Below are 18,122 nucleotides of genomic sequence, written 5' to 3' on the forward strand. Positions count from 1 at the left end.
ACACTTCTGAGTAGTAAACCTTCTGAGTAATAAAAACATTAAGAAATTCCAGGACAGGAGTTTCTGCTTGAATCAGTAAATCTCTGGTATTTATTGAAAACATTGTGTACAGAGTTCCGTATTAAGTGTTTGAGAGAATTCCATAGGGTAATCAATCAATCGTATTTATTGAGAATTTACTGGGTGCAGAGCACTGTTCTAAGTTCTTGCCACTGAACTAGGCCCTCAGGTCTGCTTGAACTAAGCAGACCCAAACCCTGCTCTCCAAGGCCTTACAATCTAGCGGAGAGGTATGAGGAACCAATGGAGATTTTGGAGGAGTGAGGAAAGGTGTGACAGAATGATATTTTAGAAGAATGATCTGGGCAGCAGAGAGAAGTATGGTCTGGAGGCAGGGAGATCAGTCAGGGGTCGATGCAGGAGTCAAGCCAGGATATGACAAATGCCCATTTCAGCTCGGTGGCCGTTTGGATGGAGAGGAGGGGCGGATTCTGGAAATGTCGTGGAGGAAAAACTGACAGGATTTGACTGCAGCCTCAAAGAAAGGAAGGAATCCAGGATTATGTCAAGGTTACCGTGAGATTGCAGAGGCGGAGATTAGGCTAACAAGGCAGATTTAGGAGTATTCTGCAGAGCGGTGAGAGTTAAAACTGTAGGAGTGAATGTAAAGTGAGGAGAGAAATATTTCTAAGAGTCAGCAGGTTTTAGTAATAGTTCCGCCAAGAGTGTGATGATGGTTCTTCAGCTCTTGTAGGTGGGGGTGGGAGAGGTTGCAATTTAGTCTGGGGACCCTAAGACTCACCAATAGCCACAGCGAGACCCACATCCGAAAGAGCACATGCTGCAAGCCTCCCTTTGTAAACAGAAAGACCAATCTCGGCGGTCCCGGAATCCCTAGGGACAGAGGATGTTCCGGACAGCAGCTGCTCTTAGGACTGACACTGACTGTGTTGGCTGGTGGGCTGGACAGAAGCTAGGGAGTGGATGGGCAGGGGGTTGGCATGACTCTTCTATGTAGAAACCCTCTTCTGAGCCATCAATGCCCCCCTCCTCTCTCTGCTCCCCCAGGCTCCTTCCGGGCCCAGCTCCCAATTTATCTTCTCCAGGAAGTCTTTCTGCAGTAGATAGAAAAAGCTGTGAACTCACCCCAGGCTTCCTTAAGGGCTTTGCAGGTGGGGAAAAACGCGGAGGAGGGCTGGGAGAAGGGAGTTCCAGGCCTCCCGGGAACTCGAGGTTGGAGGTGGGTTTGGGAGGAAGGAAGAGTGCGAACGAGGTAGTGGGGAGCGGTTTACTCATTTGCCCGTGAAGGATGCATTGAAACAGTTTGGATGGTTTTGCACCCAACTGTGTGATCTGTTCATCCCTCTTGTCAACCTCACTAAGTGCTTAGAAAGCAGAGATCTTTGTAGTTTCAAACCCTTTGAGCCTCTACCCTCTCCTCCACTTTCTCTCCCTTCTCCTCAGCACGCCAGCCAACTTTTTTTTGTTAAATGTTAACTGATGATGAGAAGACAGAAGGAGAGATGCCTTTGCTCCCTGCTGTCTCTCTCTCCCTCCTCCTACACCTAGGCCCCGTGGTTCAGCTGGGCTATCAATGTGATCTGAGCGGCTGGAAGGAAACCCCCAACTCTGCACTCGGCTGTTCTTTCTGTGACTGCACCGTTGGAGAGAGGACAGGGGTTGGGCCTGGACCGGATCTGGCAGTCAGGGAGTGGCGGGATTAAGTGTTTATTTAAATCTCGAATTGCCTTTGTTCTATTTGAAGATTCTGCATTGTTTGAAACACGACTCCCAGGAGGCATTCACGGAGCTGTCAGACATGACATGTCTATTATTTTTCTGACTCAGTACAAGCTGGTGTTTTGCTTTTCATTTATCCACCTTTTCAGAGGTGGGGAAGGGCAGGGGGTGGGGGGTGGGGGAGTTTCTAATTTTTGCACCTAGGGAAACTGAGGAACAGAGTAGGAAAGTAATGGTAGTAGTATTTATTAAGCACTTACTAAGTGCTGTGCACTGAGCTGATCCCTACAAGCCACAAGGGCCCCACAGTCTAAAGAGGGAGGGAGAGCAGGTATTCTATTCCCATTTAATAGATGAGGAAACTAAGCCTGAAATGGAGATGTGGCCTTCTTTAGGGTAGGGGATGCCAAGGCAACTGCCTCAGGCTCTCCTGGTGAGCAGAACTCCCTTCACACTGCTACCCCCACCATAGCAGTGTTTCCTAGTGGGAAGAGCACAGCCTGGGATTCCGAGGACCCGAATTCTAATCCTGTCTCTGCCACTTGCCTGCTATGTGAACTTGGGCCAGTCACTTCACTTCCCTTGGTTTTGTTTTACTACTCTGTGGAAAGTGGGTTAAATAGCTGTTCTCCCTCACCCTTAGCCTGGGAACTCTTTGTGGTCCAAGGACTGTGTCTGCTCCGATTGTATTTACCCCAGGCTTTGGTATATAGTAAGAGGATGACACAGTTATTATTATTAGTAGCCACTCTCCAGATTTCTGCTTAATCAATCCACAATATTGAGTGCTTCCTGAATGCGGAGCACTGTGCTAAGTACTTAGGAGAGTACTTCAGGAGCAGGCCATGTATTCCCTGCCCTCAAGGAAATGATGCGCTAATGCTCACTGGAGGGAGCAGGAGGAGGAGTGATGGGGGGCCTGGGGGTGGGGAATGTGAGACAGGATGATCCACGGTGTCCAAATCCTGCTAGAAGCAGGCCAGGCACTTGGGCCCTGGGGCTGTCTGGAGCAGGTGGAGCAGGAAGGACCTGAGAGGCAACCATGGCAAGGGTATTCTTGGGAGTCTAATGGCTGCACTTTGTCAATATCGATGGAGATGAAGAGGCTGAAGATCTGTTATGGATGGCCTTAAGCAGCAGCCACCCAGCAGGCTGGAGCTCAGAAGAGAGCACCCCCAATGTTTGGCCAGGCACAATCAATCAATCAATCAATTGTATTTATTGAGCACTTACTATGTGCAAAACACTGTACTAAGTACTTGGGTGAGTGCCGTACGACAGAGGTAGCAGACACGTTCCCTTCCCACAATGAACTTACAGTCTAGAGGCAATTCATTCATTGATTCAATTATATTTATTGAGCACTTACTATGTGCAGAGCACTGTACTAAGCGTTTGGAAGGTACAATTCAGCAACAAAGAGAAATGATCCCTGCCCACAACGGGCTCACACCAGTTATTTAATAGCATTTTATTGAGCGCTTACTGTGTGGAGAGCACTGTACTAAGTGTGGGGAAAATTACACTGCTGAAAGTTAGACATGGTCCCTGGCCCATCAGTTAGTCAATCAGTGGTATTTATTGAATGCTTATTGTGCACAGAGCACTGTACTGAATGCTGAAAAAAATATGCAAGTCAGAGTTGGAAGTGTCTCCAAGAATTCACAGTTGAAAAGTAAGCTTTGGCTTAGGGGGAAGGGTTTGGCTACAGATACAGTAGGAGAGATGAAATAATATAAATACAAGACAACATAAGACAAAGTGCAGAGTCCAGCCATCTGAAGGTAAAGAGGATCTCTAGGGGCCCCAAGATGCCACCGCCCATGTTAGGGAGAGCCCAGTCACAATCAAAGCTTCCCAGTGCTCTGAAATCTGTGAGATGGGGCCCTGCTGCAGATTAATCACCCACAGTTCTGTGTGCCTGGGTCATGTCGGGAGAGGGGGTCTGGGGAGCTTGTTGTGGGCAGGGAATGTGTCTGGTTATTGTTATATTGTACTCTCCCAAGTGCTTAGTACAGTGCCCTACACACAGTAAGCACTCAATAATTAGTTTAGAAGGAATGAATGAGAGGGTGGCCGGGGTTCCCAGTGGTTTTGCTGGGCAGTCGGGTGGGCAGAGAGGCCGAGGGGCGTTCTACTACCACCGTCCCCCTACCTCCTGTCCCTCTGGTGTACCTTTCGTCAAAGTAGTCTTTGTCAAATTGAATTATCTTTGAAGTATATGCACGTTGTACCCTGATTCAGGCTGAAAGCTTTCATATGTGGGGATTGCCTCGGTTTAACTTACTTCGGACAATCTGTCAGCACACCCGCGGGTCTTTTCTGATTGCTAGTTGTGGCTGATTAAGGCTGGTTAAAGTCTAGTCCCTGCCTTGTTGAAGGTCCCAGGGTCCGCTAATTTCTGGGGCTCCCAGATACTGTCTGAGCCAGTGGCTGGGCATCTGTTTAGCCCTGCTGTGGCGGCTGCCAGCTCTCTGCCCCTGCCCTCTGCCCCCACTTCGACCTGGCCAACCAAATCCCTTCAGCAATCGTCCATGATATACCCAACCTTGCACCTTGCAGCCCCCAGGCCCCAACAGTGAGACGGCAAAGGTCGTGGGTTGGTCTCCTCAGTGGCCTCATCTTCCCTGAGATGGTGTCTCTAACTTGGGCAGAGCACTCTGTGTTGTGGGTTGTTTTTTTTATGGTACTTAAGTGCTAAGTTCCAGTCACCACACAAAGCACTGAGATAGAGACAACCTAATCAGGTTGGACACAGTCCATGTCCCACGTGGGGCTCAGAGTCTTAACCTTTATATACAGTTGGGATAACTGAAACACAGAGCAGTAAAGTGACTTTCCCAAGATCATACAATAGACAAGTGGTAGATCTGGGATTAGAAACCAGATCCGCTGAGTCCCAGGCCTGTGCTCCTTCCACTAGGTCACACTGTTTCTCCGTTGGGGGAAGGAGGGGGTGAGCGGGGGCAGATGGAGCCCCTTTTTGGCATCAGCAGGGCTTGGGGAAGAAGCAGAGAGGTGCTGCTATGGCCCAGCCCACTTGGCTCCACTTTCACCTTGCCCTGTTTTTCTCTTTCAGAAACTTCAATGCTCTCAGTAAAGAAAACATTTATGAAAACAACAAGCTGGTAAGTGCCTTTCTGTTCCTTCTGCCTCAGTGGTGGTGCCCCCACCTCTCTGTTGGGACCAAGACTGTGCAAACCTGGCACACTGATGATTGATATTTGGTAAGTGCTAAACCCTGTACTAAGCACAGGGAGAGGTACAAGACAATCAGATCAGACACAGTCCCTGTCCCCGACACGGGGCTCATGGTATAAAGCAGGGAGGGAGAACCTGTGTTTCATCTCCATTTTATGGAGGAGGAAACTGAGCTCAGAGAAGTTATGTGACTTACCCCACCCCCTCCCGCATCCCCCCACTCCCACACAAATAAAGTCACAACAGGCAAGTGGCAGAAGTGGGATTAGAATCCAAGTCTCCTAACACTCGAATCTGTGTTCTTTCCACTCTGTCACACTGCTTGGAGATCTGCGTCAGCGGGAGCATACTTGTCTCTCCCTCTCTAGACTGTAAACTTATTGTGGGCAGGGAATGTGTCTGTTTACTGTTGTAGTAAGTGCTCAATAAATACGATTGAACGAACGAATGAGTGGAATTGGGACTCCTCTCAGGCCATGCTTGTCTTCACCGAGGGCTGGTGCTGTTACCGCCATGTCATGCTCAGCCTTGAAAGGGGAAACAAGACAGTCTATTCAGAACCTGACACCCAACCCCAAGGGTCCTGATGGCCAGCCCTATCAGGTGTCCTCACCACATTCAGTCCATCAGTCACATTTATTGAGCTCTTACTTTGTGCAGAGCACTGTGCTCAGCACTTGGGAGAGTACGATATAGCATAACAGACACATTCCCTGCCCACAGTGAACTTACAGTCCACAGGGGAAGACAGGCAATAATATAAATAAGCCGCAGCTCCGGAGTTATGGTTCTCTCCATCTCTTTCTCTTTCCTTACTGGGTGATGGCAATGTCCTGTCCACCCAGAGTTGCTAAGTCCTGGGTCGGGGGCTAAGACAGGGGGAGGCAAAAGGAGGGGCTGGGAGGAGGGGATGGGTGAGCCCAGAGTGGCTGACGGAGCATAGACCACCCATCTACTCCGGTGGTTGGGAGCGTGGGCTGAGTCCAGGGTGCGCCCAGTGCTTCTGCTTTATGGACTTCAGCTGCTTCAGTTTCACTTTCCGCCAAGGCTAGAGTTGGCCTGAGTTGCCCCGTGGCCTGGAAGGCCCTAGGGTCTGTATACACATCTGGCATGCTCCCTCCAGGTCAGCCAAAAAGCATTCCTTGAGTGACCACAAGGTGAACAACAAGACAGATAGCACTGTGTGGGTACTCGAGGCTCTAAGTTTCCATGGTCTCTGGCCACTCCTCAGTCTTTTTACTAGCTCTTCCTGTCTTCCCACTCCTTAACATTGGGGGTCCCTGAAGATTCAGTTCTGGGTCTCCTTCCATTCACCATCCCCATCCATTCCTTGGGGAGCTCATCCCCTTGGGAAGCTCTCAGGTTCCACTACCATCTCTAGACTGGTGGCTCCCAAATCTCCCTCCCAGTATATCTCTGCAATCTCTCTTCTCCATCTGGTTCAAGTACATCTCTACATGAATATCCTATAGGCACATCAAGCTCAACAAGCCCAAAATTGAACACCTCATCTTCCCCCCCCAAATCCCATCCACGTAACTTCCCCAGCAGTGTTGACAGCACCACCATCCTCTCCATCCCTCAAGCCGATAACCTTAGCATTATTGTCCTTAACACCTCTCTTTCAATCTCCATTTTCAGTCAGTCACCAAATCCTGCAGGTACCAATTTTGCAACATTCCAGAATCCACCCTTTCCTCTCCATCCGAGGTACCTCCATACCGGTCCAATCCCTTGTCATATCCCGCCTCGATTACTGCATCAGCCTCCAGTCTCTCCTCTCTCCAGTCCATAGCTTGCTCTGCTGCCCAGTTCATTTTCCGAGAACATAATTTTGCCCATCTCCCCACTCTTTAAAATTCTCCAATGGTTGCCAATTCCTCTCCTTGTCAAGCAGAAACTCTTAACCACTGGCTTTTTGGCACTCCATCAACTCTCTCCCCATGACTTATCCTTGCTCTTTTCCCACTACAACTGAGTCCACACACTTGGCTTCCCTGATAGCAACCTATTCTCTAAGCTTCTATCTCATCTCTAACTACCAACTGTTTGCTCATGTTCTCCTTCCTGCCTGGAATTCTTTCCTCCTTCATATCTGGCAGGCCATTATGCTCCCAGTCTTCAAAAACCCTTCTGAAATCATTTCTCTTTCAGGTGCCTCCCTGATTAATCTCTCATCTCCCCACTGCTTACCCACGCTTAAGCACGTGGTACTCACACTGTCATCATGCCGTGCCCTTATGGATGGCTCTCTAAACTCTGTCTCTTCCCCTTTCTGTAATTTATTTTAATGTCTTCCTCCCCCACTATGTTGTAAACTCCTTGAGGCAAGGGGTGTCCACCTTAATCTAGCATACTCTCCTAAGTGCTTGGAACAGTGCTGTACACAGAATAGGTGCTCAATATATATGATTGATAGATTGATCAATCGACTGAGGAGATCTGTGGGGCAGCAAGCGAGGCTCAAGAACAGCTGCTAGGGAAATCGGTGGGAAAAATAGTGTTTTCTGCTTATGATACCCTGGGGGCAGGGCCCAGAGGCCCTGTGAGTAGGGAGATCATCCCCATCCATGACATATTTGGGCCTGCAAAATCCAAGAGCCAGGGTTCTAATCCCCTGTGGGATCTTGGGCAAGTCACTTAACCTCTCTGGGCCTCAGTTACCTCATCTGTAGGAAATGGGGGATTAGATTCCATTCTTCCTTCTACTTAGACAGTGAAACCCTAGCGGGACAGAGATTGTCTTCTGATCTGATGATTTTGTATCTACCGCAGTGCTTAACAGTGCTTGGTACATAGTAAGCACTTGATAAATGGTATAGACTGTAAGCTTGTTGTGGGCAGGGATTGTGTCTACCAACTCTGTTATATTGTAGTATCCCAAGCGCTTAGTACAGTGCTCTGGATGCAGGAAGTGCTCAATAAATGCAATTGATGGAGTTACTATTCTTATTCCCTTTCTCCCCCACCTCCTGGACCTTTCCTCCCCTCCTCTCTGGCAGGATGCTCCCCAGGAAGGTGGGGGGAGGAGGAGGAGTCACAGCCCCGTGGAGCGGGAGGTTCGTTGAGCCCCCTCGGCCCACTCCGTGGGTCTGTGCAGCTCCTGCCAGCAATTTTTTGGGGAAGAGGCAAAAGTTTGGAGCCCCTGGAAAATGCAAATTACTTTCCCAGCAGGTCCCTGAAATGAACATTTCCCACTGTGGGACTTGATCTAGTTAAAGGAAACCTTTGATGATTGTGTAAAATGCAAAACTGCAATCCTGCAGGACACAAATCCTAGAGAAACAAAGAAGAGGCTTGGCCCGTCCATTGCACAGCCAGCTCGACAGCCCTCCCGGGCACAGCTCTGTAGCGGGTCAACTGCCTGGGTCAAATCTGGGAATTCCTCTCATTTCCCAGGGGATGGAGCTGGAAGCAGAACCAGCTGGAATTTTCTAGCTCTGAGTCATTGGGGAGGGACTGAGGATCCCTGGGGGTTCTAAGTTGTTAGAATTCACATATACACTGGAGGGGGGTGGGGAGGGGAAGATTGTGTGTGTGTGTGTGTGTGTGTGTGTGTGTGTGTGTGTGTGTGTGTTTAGAGGAAAAAGCTAGAGTTGGAGTAGGGAGGTTGTTGAGCTGCAGTAGGCAGACTGCTTTGCTGCTCCCTGTCCTTGGGTTATTATGTCTGTGAATCCTTCCCATCCTCTGTCCCTCACTTTGGGTTGCTCCCCTTACACCCCTTGCTCTCTCTAACCTTTGTCTTGCTCACTTCGTACTACTAATAATAATGATAGTGGTACTTGTTAAGCACTTACTATGTGCCAAGCACTGTCCTGAACGCTGGGGTAGATACAAGTTAATCAGGTTGTACCCAATTCCTAACCCGTATGTGGCTCCCAGTCTAAGTGGGAGGGAGTAAGATTTAATCCCCACTTTCAAGATGGGGTAATTGAGGCAAAGAGAAGTGAAGTGACTTGCCCGAGGGGATACAGCAGACATGTAGCAGAGGCGGAATTAGAACCCAGGTCCTCTGACTCCCAGGCACGTGCTCTTTCCTCTAGGCAATGCTGCTTCTCCTGTTACCTCCACCGTTCTCAACTCCCTCTACTCTCCCCGTAACTGGGGCACACTGTCCTGCCTGGGCTGATGTCTGCCTAGCCGGAGTACTGGTGGTGGAAATGGGGGGAGGGTAGGTGAGGAGGAGGTGCTGGGAATGGAGATGGGGAGGGGGGACAACGTTCTGAGCCTCTTCCATATTCTGGGGCTTTGGTCTAAGTTCTGCTCTCCTCAGATCTCCTGGAAGCCCGCCTCTCCACTCTTGCTCTGAGCCCTAATTGACCATATAAGGTTTGGCGTCGTGAAAGAATGTGCTCTTCACCCAATGCCAAAAAGCTTCATTAGGACACTTATTTGTCTGATTGTGTATTAATCTCTCTAATCACTAAGCAAAAATAAAGGAAGTTTAGAAAACTTTCCCTTTCCTCTCCAGCCTTCTTTTAAGGCCCAGCTGTGCATCTTTGAGTTGGTCTCTCTTTCCTAGCCCCTTGAAGACCGGGGCCCAGGGAATTCCAGACTAGGGGTCTTCCAGCCACTGACTGAGCCCTCATTTATTCTTCTCCCATTCCCTTCTACATTGTCCTTGAACTTGGATATGCATTCTTTATTAACCCCTCCCTCAGCCCCACAGAACTTTTGTACATATGCATAATTTATTAATTTAGCAGTCATATTTAAGTGCTTACTGTGGGCAGAGCACTTGGGAGAGTACAGTGTAGCAGAGTTGGTAGGTATGTTCCCTTCCCACAGTGGAGAAGCAGCTTGGTATAGTGTATGGAGCACGGGCCTGGATCGTGGGTTCTAATCCCAGATCTGCCACTTGTCTGCTCTGTGACCTTGGGCAAGTCACTTCACTTCTTTGTGCCTCAGTTACCTCATCTGTAAAGTGGGGATTGAGACTGTGAGCCCCAAGTGGGACAAGGACTGTGTTCCACTCAAGCAATTAGTACTGTGCTTGGTACACAGTAATTGCTTAATAAATACCACAATTATTATTATTATTACAGTGAGTCTCTCCTTCTAGGCTGCAAGCTCACTGTGAGCAGGGAGCATGTCTACCAACTCTGTTATACTGGTACTCTCCCAAGTGCTTAGTACAAACCTCTGCACACAGTAAGTGCTCAATAAATACCACTGATTGATCGATTTCTCCACCCCAGGTGGAACAGCCTCCTTGGTCCTGCCTCCCTTCCATTTCTTTGGAGTCTCAGCTCAACACTTCTCCTCCAGGAAGCTTTTCCTGATAAACTCCCATTTTGGTTCATTCAATAGTATTTATTGAGCGCTTACTTTGTGCAGAGCACTGTACTAAGCACTTCGAATGTACAATTCGGCAACAGATAGAGACAATCCCTGCCCAATGATGGGCTCACCACTGGCTCAATTCATGGCCTTTGCCTCCCCCTAAATTGTCTGGTTATTACTATACCCATATGTAGGCATGTTAGGCACCCCAGTAAATTCTCGGAGGGTGGGGGCTATGTCTGTTCTTCAGCTTGAATCCTAAGTAATAGAGTGGTATTTGTTAAGTGCTTACTATGTGCCAAGCACTGGGGTTCATTGAGGATAATCAGCTTGGGCACAGTCCCTGTCCCATATGGAGCTCACAGTCTAAAGGGGTCAGGGAAGAAGAGGAAGTGAATCTCCTTTTAACAGAAGAGGGAATTGAGGCGCAGAAAAGCAGTGTGGCCTCGTGGAAAGAGTTTGGGCCTAGAAATCAGGACATGGGTTCTAATTCCAACTCTGCCATGTCTTTGTTGGATGACCTTGGCCAAATCACTTAACTTCTCTGTGCCCCAGGAACCTTATCTGTAAAATGGGGATTAAGCCTGTGAACCTCATATGGGACAAGGGACTGTGCCCAACCTGTTCATCCTCAATCTACCCCAGTGCTTAGTACAGTGGCTGACCCATAGTAAGTGCTTAAATACCATAAAAAAGAGAAGTAACTTACCCAAGGTCACACAGCAGACAAGTGGCAGAACTGGAGTTAGAACCCAGCTCTCCTGGCTCCCAGCCCTGGGCTCTTTTCCCTAGGCCTTTGCTCCTCGTGCTCTGACACCCTCGCCTTTCCCCTCCACACCCTAGAGAGCTCAGTTGGGGCTTGCTGACTGATCGGCTGCTTCTCTCCCTCCCCACCCCCACGCAGGCATTCCAAGTGGCGGAAGAGAAGCTGGGCATCCCCGCCCTGCTGGACGCAGAGGACATGGTTGCCCTCAAGGTTCCGGACCGACTGAGCATCCTGACCTACGTCTCTCAGTATTACAACTATTTCCACGGGAGGTCTCCCAGTGAGTGGACCTTTTCCTGGGACCCGGCTCCCCCAGCCCCTTCTCTCTTGCCTGTCTGGAGGCAGGGCCTCCTTCCATTCCCCATGCTCCCCTCTTCCCCTTCCCTTTCTTTCAGACAACATGACCCCTCTCAACTATTAACTGTGCTCCCAGGTCCCTTTCCCCCAAACAGAGCAGCACAAGGAACCCAGAGAGGGAAGCACCCAGGTCAGAGGGAGGGAGAGAGAATGCTTTGGTGTACAAGGGTAAAGTGGGCATTTCCATCCAAGGCAACTTCTGCCTGGTCTTCTACACCCTGAGCTCATTGTGAGCAGGGTATGTGTCTGTTATATTGTACTCTCCCAAACTCTTAGTACAGTGCTCTGCACACAGTAAGCATTCAATAAATATGATTGACTGACTGATGCCTTGCCCTCCTCTGGGAGCCAGGATGGGAGGACAGAACTCTGGACCCTCTCGCCTGGTGCTGGTGATGCTTGCCACAGTCTACTTGGGCTGGCATTGCTGCCATCCCCACAGCTGACTCCTTCCCTGGGCTTCCCCTGGCAGGGGCAGAAGGCAAGGTATAAGGCCAAGGCAGAGAGTGTAGTCTGCCCCAGCCCGAGACAGTCCTGCCAGAGACTCTTTCCCAGCCTGGAATGACATGGAGCATGGAGCCGGGGAGCTGCTTCTAGGGGAGGGAATGAGGTGGGGGAGGGGGAGAGCCCCGGCCTGTTTGAAATCCTTCCCTCCAGATGTGAATTTGAAAGCACATCAAGGCTCTGCCTGCAGAAGCCCAGCAGGGAAGCCAAAGTGGGGCTGTCTAGGTGCCTGGTGGGCATGGAGCAGCAGGGCTGGGAGGACAGGCATCCTGCAGAGGTGTGACAGAGCTGTCGCTGACTAGTTCACTCTCCCCTTAACAGTGTGGCCTTTCCTCTGGACCTGTTCCATCTCAGAAGAATCGACCCGTTTCCCTCTCTGGTCCCATTCCTGCCCCGCCTCAGTCAATCAGGCAACTGTATTTAATTGAACACTTACCGTGTCCAGAATACTGTATTAAGTGATTGGGAGAGTATAATATAACAGAGAAGGGGAGTGTCAAATGCTGTACTAAGCACTGGGTAGACATAAGATAGATCAGACACAGCCCCTGTCCCATATGGGGCTTACTGTAAAAGAGTTCTTTTATCCCTATTTCACGATAAGGACGTCGAGGCCCGGGAAAGATTCAGACCTGCTATGTGTCTCAGCAGGCCAGGGCACAGCTGGGATTAGAATAGTGTCCTGGGCATTGTCCCTTCCACCTTTTTCTCCACCTCAGCCTTGTGTGAACTTTCTTTTCTCGGGCTCTCTGCTGGGGAAGGGCAGATCAGAGTTACTTTTGTCTTAGAGAACAGAGGGACCAGTCAGGTGCCTCTCCTTAGGGGGCCCTCACCTCAGCGGCTGCCATCCCAGGGAAGGGGCTCACTCCTGGATCCACACTGCCATATGCCAGTGAGTGAGCTCAGGGAGTCTGAAGAAGAGTGGTTCAGAGGAGGAGATCCGCTCTTCACAGTCACACTCAGTAGGACCCAGTTCTCTCCTGTTCTCACTCCCTGTTTCTGGATGGGCAGCGTCCTGTAACTTCCTCTTGGGGATGCCACTGGCTCCAGATCATATGAGGCCTCCTGACGGTTTTAGGAGAAGTGGGGCAGGCTTGGGAGCAGGGCATGGGGCTGGAGATGGGACGGTGAGGAACAAGAGGAAGTGGAGTCGGGGGAGAGAGGAATGAGGGAGAGCAGAGAAGAAGGGGAGTGGGGCCCGGGGCAACCCAGTCTAGGCTGGCCAGTCCCCTGGGGCCGCTGAGGCCGGAGACCTGGACTTTGGAAAAGGTGGCAGCCCCAGCTGCTGCCTTACCGCTTCTGGCTCTGCTTGGGGTCGTGAGTGAACAGGAGTTTCCAGCCGGCTGGAAACTCATCTTCAAGCCTGGCTCTGGCTTGAGCCATCTCAGCCACGGCAGGAGCAGCGGGGGCTACCACGATTCGGGTGGCGGAAGCAGAACCCCGACTGTGCGCCCGTCCCCACCTAAAAGGAAATAATGACCACCTGACACAAACCGGCTAGTGTGATTGGGCCCTTCTCTGGGGGTAGCCTGCTTCTTCTCCCTCCTCATCTCCCCCAGCGCTCCTGACCCCTCCTTACTCTCTCCGGAAGGTAGGGTGGTCTGTTGGAATCTGTTTGGGGGGGCTGCACCTGATGAGCTGTCTTTGCCTTTGGTGTCAGTCGGAGGGATCGCAGGGGTGAAGCGGCCCCCTGAAGACTCCAAAGAACAGCCAGTGGGGAAGAAGGTCACCACGGGGCCTGTCCAGCCCACCCCCCCGACCCCATCCTCTGGGAAGCCATTGACTCCGGCCCGCACGAACCCAGCAGTCCCCACGAAGAGTGTGGTGAAGGAGTACTCTCCGGTGAAAGCTGTAAGCAAGAGATTTCCTTTCCTCCTCCTCCTCCTCCTCCTTCAGTTTTTGGCCTTGATCGGACAGCACTACCGGCTGCTCTGTAAGGGTCGTTGCACCTGGTGTTTTATAGAGCCCCTCTCCGAAGAGTTTCTTCCTAATTTCTTCACCTAATCTGGTTCCCTTGAAGAGAAAAGGACCACTCTTCTCCCAGTTTAGCGGATAAGGAAAAGTGAGTTCCCCCAAGTTAGCGGGCAGTAGCAAAGCCATTTGATTGGCGGCCTGGAGGCCGGAGCCCCTGATCTGGCTGGAAATCTGCAACTGGTCTCAGAGGACTTGTCTTGGCCTGCTGGATACCGGCACAGGCCAGGCACTGGCCGCTGGCCCGGCCCTGAAGTGAGCCAAAGTTGAACTCCGAGTGAGGGCAGATGGGGCGGCACGGGCAGCTCTGGTACAGGTAGGTTCCAGCAAGTAGCTCCCCAGCTTTCTTGCCACAGCCCCACAGATCCCAATCCTCTACAGGGCTTTGGAGAGGTGGGCTAGTGCAGGCGACGTTCTCTGTCCTGGTCCAGTCCAACCCAGTTCCGCAGTGTACTGACCTGGCCTGGCCCCCGTGAATCAGTCCTGGGATTTTCCAGTGGAGAGCTCTGCCTCGGAGCCCCTGATATAGCTGGGTGAACAGCTCTCTTTGTTTCCTTCCTTCCCTCTAGCTCCCTGTGCACCCTTCCCAAGCACTCTTCTCATCCAGCCGATGGCCGGCCATGGGCTTAACGTCTTGGTGGATGGGGGTAGGGGAGGAGAGTGAGTTTAGAGTCAAAGGTTTGCCCAGCTGGCCCAAGGTCCCGGGAAGGCAGAGCCAGTGGCACCAGCAACCCATTTCTGGTTCTGAGAACCCAGGCCTCCAGCTTCCAGGTGAAAATGTCCCGAGAAGGGTGGAGATTAGCTCCAGGGCCTGCCCTTGACCCAGTCTGCCACGGTTTCTCAAAACTCCTCCCGAGTCGAGTCGTGCCCGGCCTGAGGCCCTGGAGGCTAAGCAGCTAAGGCAGAGGGAGGGAGCTGTCAGAGTGCAGATTTGGTGAAATAATTCATGACATTTAGTCAACGCTTACTATATGCGAAGCACTGGGAGAGATACAAGGTGATGAGATCGGACCCAGGCCCTGTCCCCACCCAGGGCTCACAATCTCACTTATCCCCATTTTACAGATGAGGGCAGGGATGTCCAGTAACCTGCCCAAGGTCACACAGTTGGTCAGTGGTGGAGCTGGAACTCCCCCTAGGGTGGTCTGACTCCCAGATTTAAACTGCTTTACATCCCCCAGAGCGCTTCCTTAACATTAAATGGATTCAGTGAACATTTTTCTCGGCTCTCCCCATAGCCGAGCAGAGCACAGATGTGTTCTCTCCTGTGCAGGGGCAAGAGGGGCCTGGTGAGGGAGCTGATCTGAGCTCTCCATGCCTCGGCTCCCCCCAGACGCCGCCGTGTGAACATCCCTGATCGTGGGGCCGGCTTCTCTAAACATTCCCAGCGCTCTCCAGTTTGCCAGTCTCTTTAGCTCCCTGGGGGCAGGGAGTGGCAGTGCTGGGAGTGGGGAGGGGAGTATCTCTTTGCGGTGGGCCCAGAGAGGAAAGTGACTGGTCCAAGGGCACGTGGACCAAGAGCATAACTCCCACCCCTCGCAACCTATAGCCCCAGAGACAGGCTCCGCTCGCTGGGCTCGGTCCTTGGCAGCAGCTCACCTTCCTTCTCCTGGGGCCATATGTCTTGTGCCCTCCTCCACCACCACCCTGGCCTGGCCCGTGCCAACCTCCCATGCTGCCCGGCCCCTGCCTCACGGTTCTGGGCTGGGTCGGGCTGATGGCCCTTTCTCTGCCCTTGGCAGTCCGTCGGTGGGTCAGACCGAAGCCAGGGCACCGTCAGCAGCGACTGTGCCGTGTGCGGGAGGCACGTGCACCTCGTTCAGAGGCATCTGGTCGACGGGAAGCTCTTCCACAGGAACTGTTTCAGGTAGGGCCCCGGGGATGGGGAAAATCAAGGGCGGGAGCTGGGAAGCTATCCTTCTATCCCCAAGGGCCATCCTCTGTGTGGCTCAACTTTGTATGAAAATAACTGGTATTTGTTAGTATGTCCCAAGCATTGTACTCAGCATTAGGGTGGACACAGTTCCTATCCCACAGTGGGCTCACAGTGAATAGATATTGAATTCTCATTTTACAGATGAAACTGAGGCCCTGAGAACTAATAATATTTGTGAAGTGCTTACTATGTGTCAAGTATTGGCCTAAGCTCTGGGATAGATAAAAGTTAATCAGGTTGTACACTATCCCTGTCCCACGGGGGCTCACCCTTTAAGTGGAAGTAAGAAATAAGAACTGGTAGTGAATCGCCATTTTAGAGATGAGGAAACTGAGGCACAGAGAAGTGAAGTGACAGGCAGGAGCCAGAGCTGGGATTAGAGCCCAGATAATAATAATAATAATGTTGGTATTTGTTAAGCGCTTACTATGTGCCGAGCACTGTTCTAAGCGCTGGGGTAGACATAGGGGAATCAGGTTGTCCCACGTGGGGCTCACAGTCTTAATCCCCATAGGGAACTGAGGCACAGAGAAGTTAAGTGACTTGCCCACAGTCACACAGCCGACAAGTGGCAGAGCTGGGATTCGAACTCATGAGCCCTGACTCCAAAGCCCATGCTCTTTCCACTGAGCCATGCTGCTTCCCACATCATCTGACTCCCAGGCCCAGGCTCTTTCCACTAGGTCATGCTGCTTCTCATGTCTACCTGGTGACCCTCTCCCCAGGGATAGTGGTGGGAAGAGTGGTATAGGGGGAAAGGAGAGTTTGAGAAGGGATTGGCTTTGAATGTAGAGTCAAGGGGCCGGTAGACACTGTGTCTGCCTTTTGGGTCCAGTGCCATTTAGCGTGGTGCACTCTGCTTCCTCTGCTGGCAACTCCATGCCCAGCTGACGGTCAGCCCAGCCTGCCCAAGACAGGGTGTTTCTGTGTTTGTTTCCAGCTTCCCTTAATGGCTCATCTTCCCACTGCAGGTGCAAACAGTGCTCCAACACCCTCCACTCGGGCACCTACCGTCCTGCAGAGGAGCCTGGCTCATTCCTCTGCATCAACCACCACCCCAAAGCATCCACTCCACCGGCCTCCTCTCCCGTCAGTGCCAAGAAGCTGCCGGCCCCAGCATCAACTCCCCGGGGCCAGGCTGGCCCTATGGACATCACCCGCTCGGGGTTCCAGACGCCAAAAGCCCGGGAGTCAGAGAAAGCAGGAGAGACTGGACTGAGGACGCCGGGCTACAGGCCCGCCGGCAACGGTGCCCCGGAGTCTTTGGTGCGTCCGAACCTGTGGAGCCCGACGCCACGGACTGGCAGTACCGTCCCCTCTGCCTCCCCCGGGCTGAACCCGCCGAAGCCACCACCCTCCAGCTTCCAGTCGACCCCTAGCTTCTCCAAAAGCCACATTGCCCGGGACTCCTCGCCTCCCACTAGCAGAGCTGGCAAGGTCCCTGACCGTTCCCCCGTGGGGTGGCCCCCCACCGCTCAGAGCAGATCCTCCACCCAGGTCACCCCCTCTTCGTCCCCCTGGACCGCTTCCGCAGTCAAGACCCAGCAAGCCCGAGAGAAGTTTTTCCAGTCAGGCGGTTCTGGGACACCAGTGAGCCAAGCCCCAGCTACCCGGGACCCCGGCCTGGCGCCACCGCCCCCTCGGGGGGCCAAGGGTCTGGGTGCTGCGGGTGAACCTCCTCTCAACAGCTCCCTTGTGGATGACAACAGGAAGGACCAAGCCCGCAATGTCATCATGAAGAATCTGCCGAGAGGAAGCTCTTCCCCCCATGGGAGAATTGGGCCCAGTCCCCAGGGGCCCACCAGGTGGGAGACCTGTCCACCGGTTGATTCCGGCGGGGGGGATAGGTGGGCTGGGGCTCCGGAACACACAGAGAGGCTCGGGGAGGGGTCCGCCATGATTCCAAACACAGAGTGGCCTAGTGGATAGAGCACGGGCCTGGAAGTCGGAAGGACCTGGATTCTAATCCCAGATCTGCCGCCTGTCTGCTGTGTGACTTTGGGCAAGTCACTTCACTTCCTCTGTGCCTCAGTTACCGCATCTGTAAAATGGGGATTCATTCATTCATTCAATCGCATTTATTGAGCGCTTACTATGTGTAGAGCACTGTACTAAGCGCTTGGAATGCACAATTCAGCAACAGATAGAGACAATCTCTGCCCAACAACGGGCTCATAGTCTGAACGGGGGAGACAAACAACAAAACAAAACTGGGAGCCCCGTGTGGGACAAGGACTGTGTCTAACCCAATTCGCTTGTATCCACCCCCGTGCTTAGCACAGTTCCTGATATAGTAAGTGCTTAACAAATGCCACAATTATTACAATTATTAGTATTCAGTTGGTCAATCGATCCACAGTACTA

At 51.9% G+C, this 18,122-nt stretch overlaps 1 protein-coding gene across 1 annotated transcript in view; it reads left to right on the forward strand.

Annotated features, from left to right (window-relative positions):
• Positions 1-18,122, forward strand: part of MICALL2 (MICAL like 2) — a 45,295-nt gene that overhangs the window by 12,300 nt on the left and 14,873 nt on the right. The window contains exons 2-6 of the mRNA XM_029058851.2: positions 4,820-4,868; positions 11,129-11,270; positions 13,512-13,702; positions 15,565-15,689; positions 16,730-17,563. Of these exons, the coding sequence (XP_028914684.1) occupies positions 4,820-4,868; positions 11,129-11,270; positions 13,512-13,702; positions 15,565-15,689; positions 16,730-17,563 (1,341 nt within the window). The remainder of the gene's footprint in view (positions 1-4,819; positions 4,869-11,128; positions 11,271-13,511; positions 13,703-15,564; positions 15,690-16,729; positions 17,564-18,122) is intronic.

The sequence above is a fragment of the Ornithorhynchus anatinus genome, chromosome 2 (genome assembly GCF_004115215.2).
Source record: "Ornithorhynchus anatinus isolate Pmale09 chromosome 2, mOrnAna1.pri.v4, whole genome shotgun sequence".
Taxonomy (NCBI): domain Eukaryota; kingdom Metazoa; phylum Chordata; class Mammalia; order Monotremata; family Ornithorhynchidae; genus Ornithorhynchus; species Ornithorhynchus anatinus.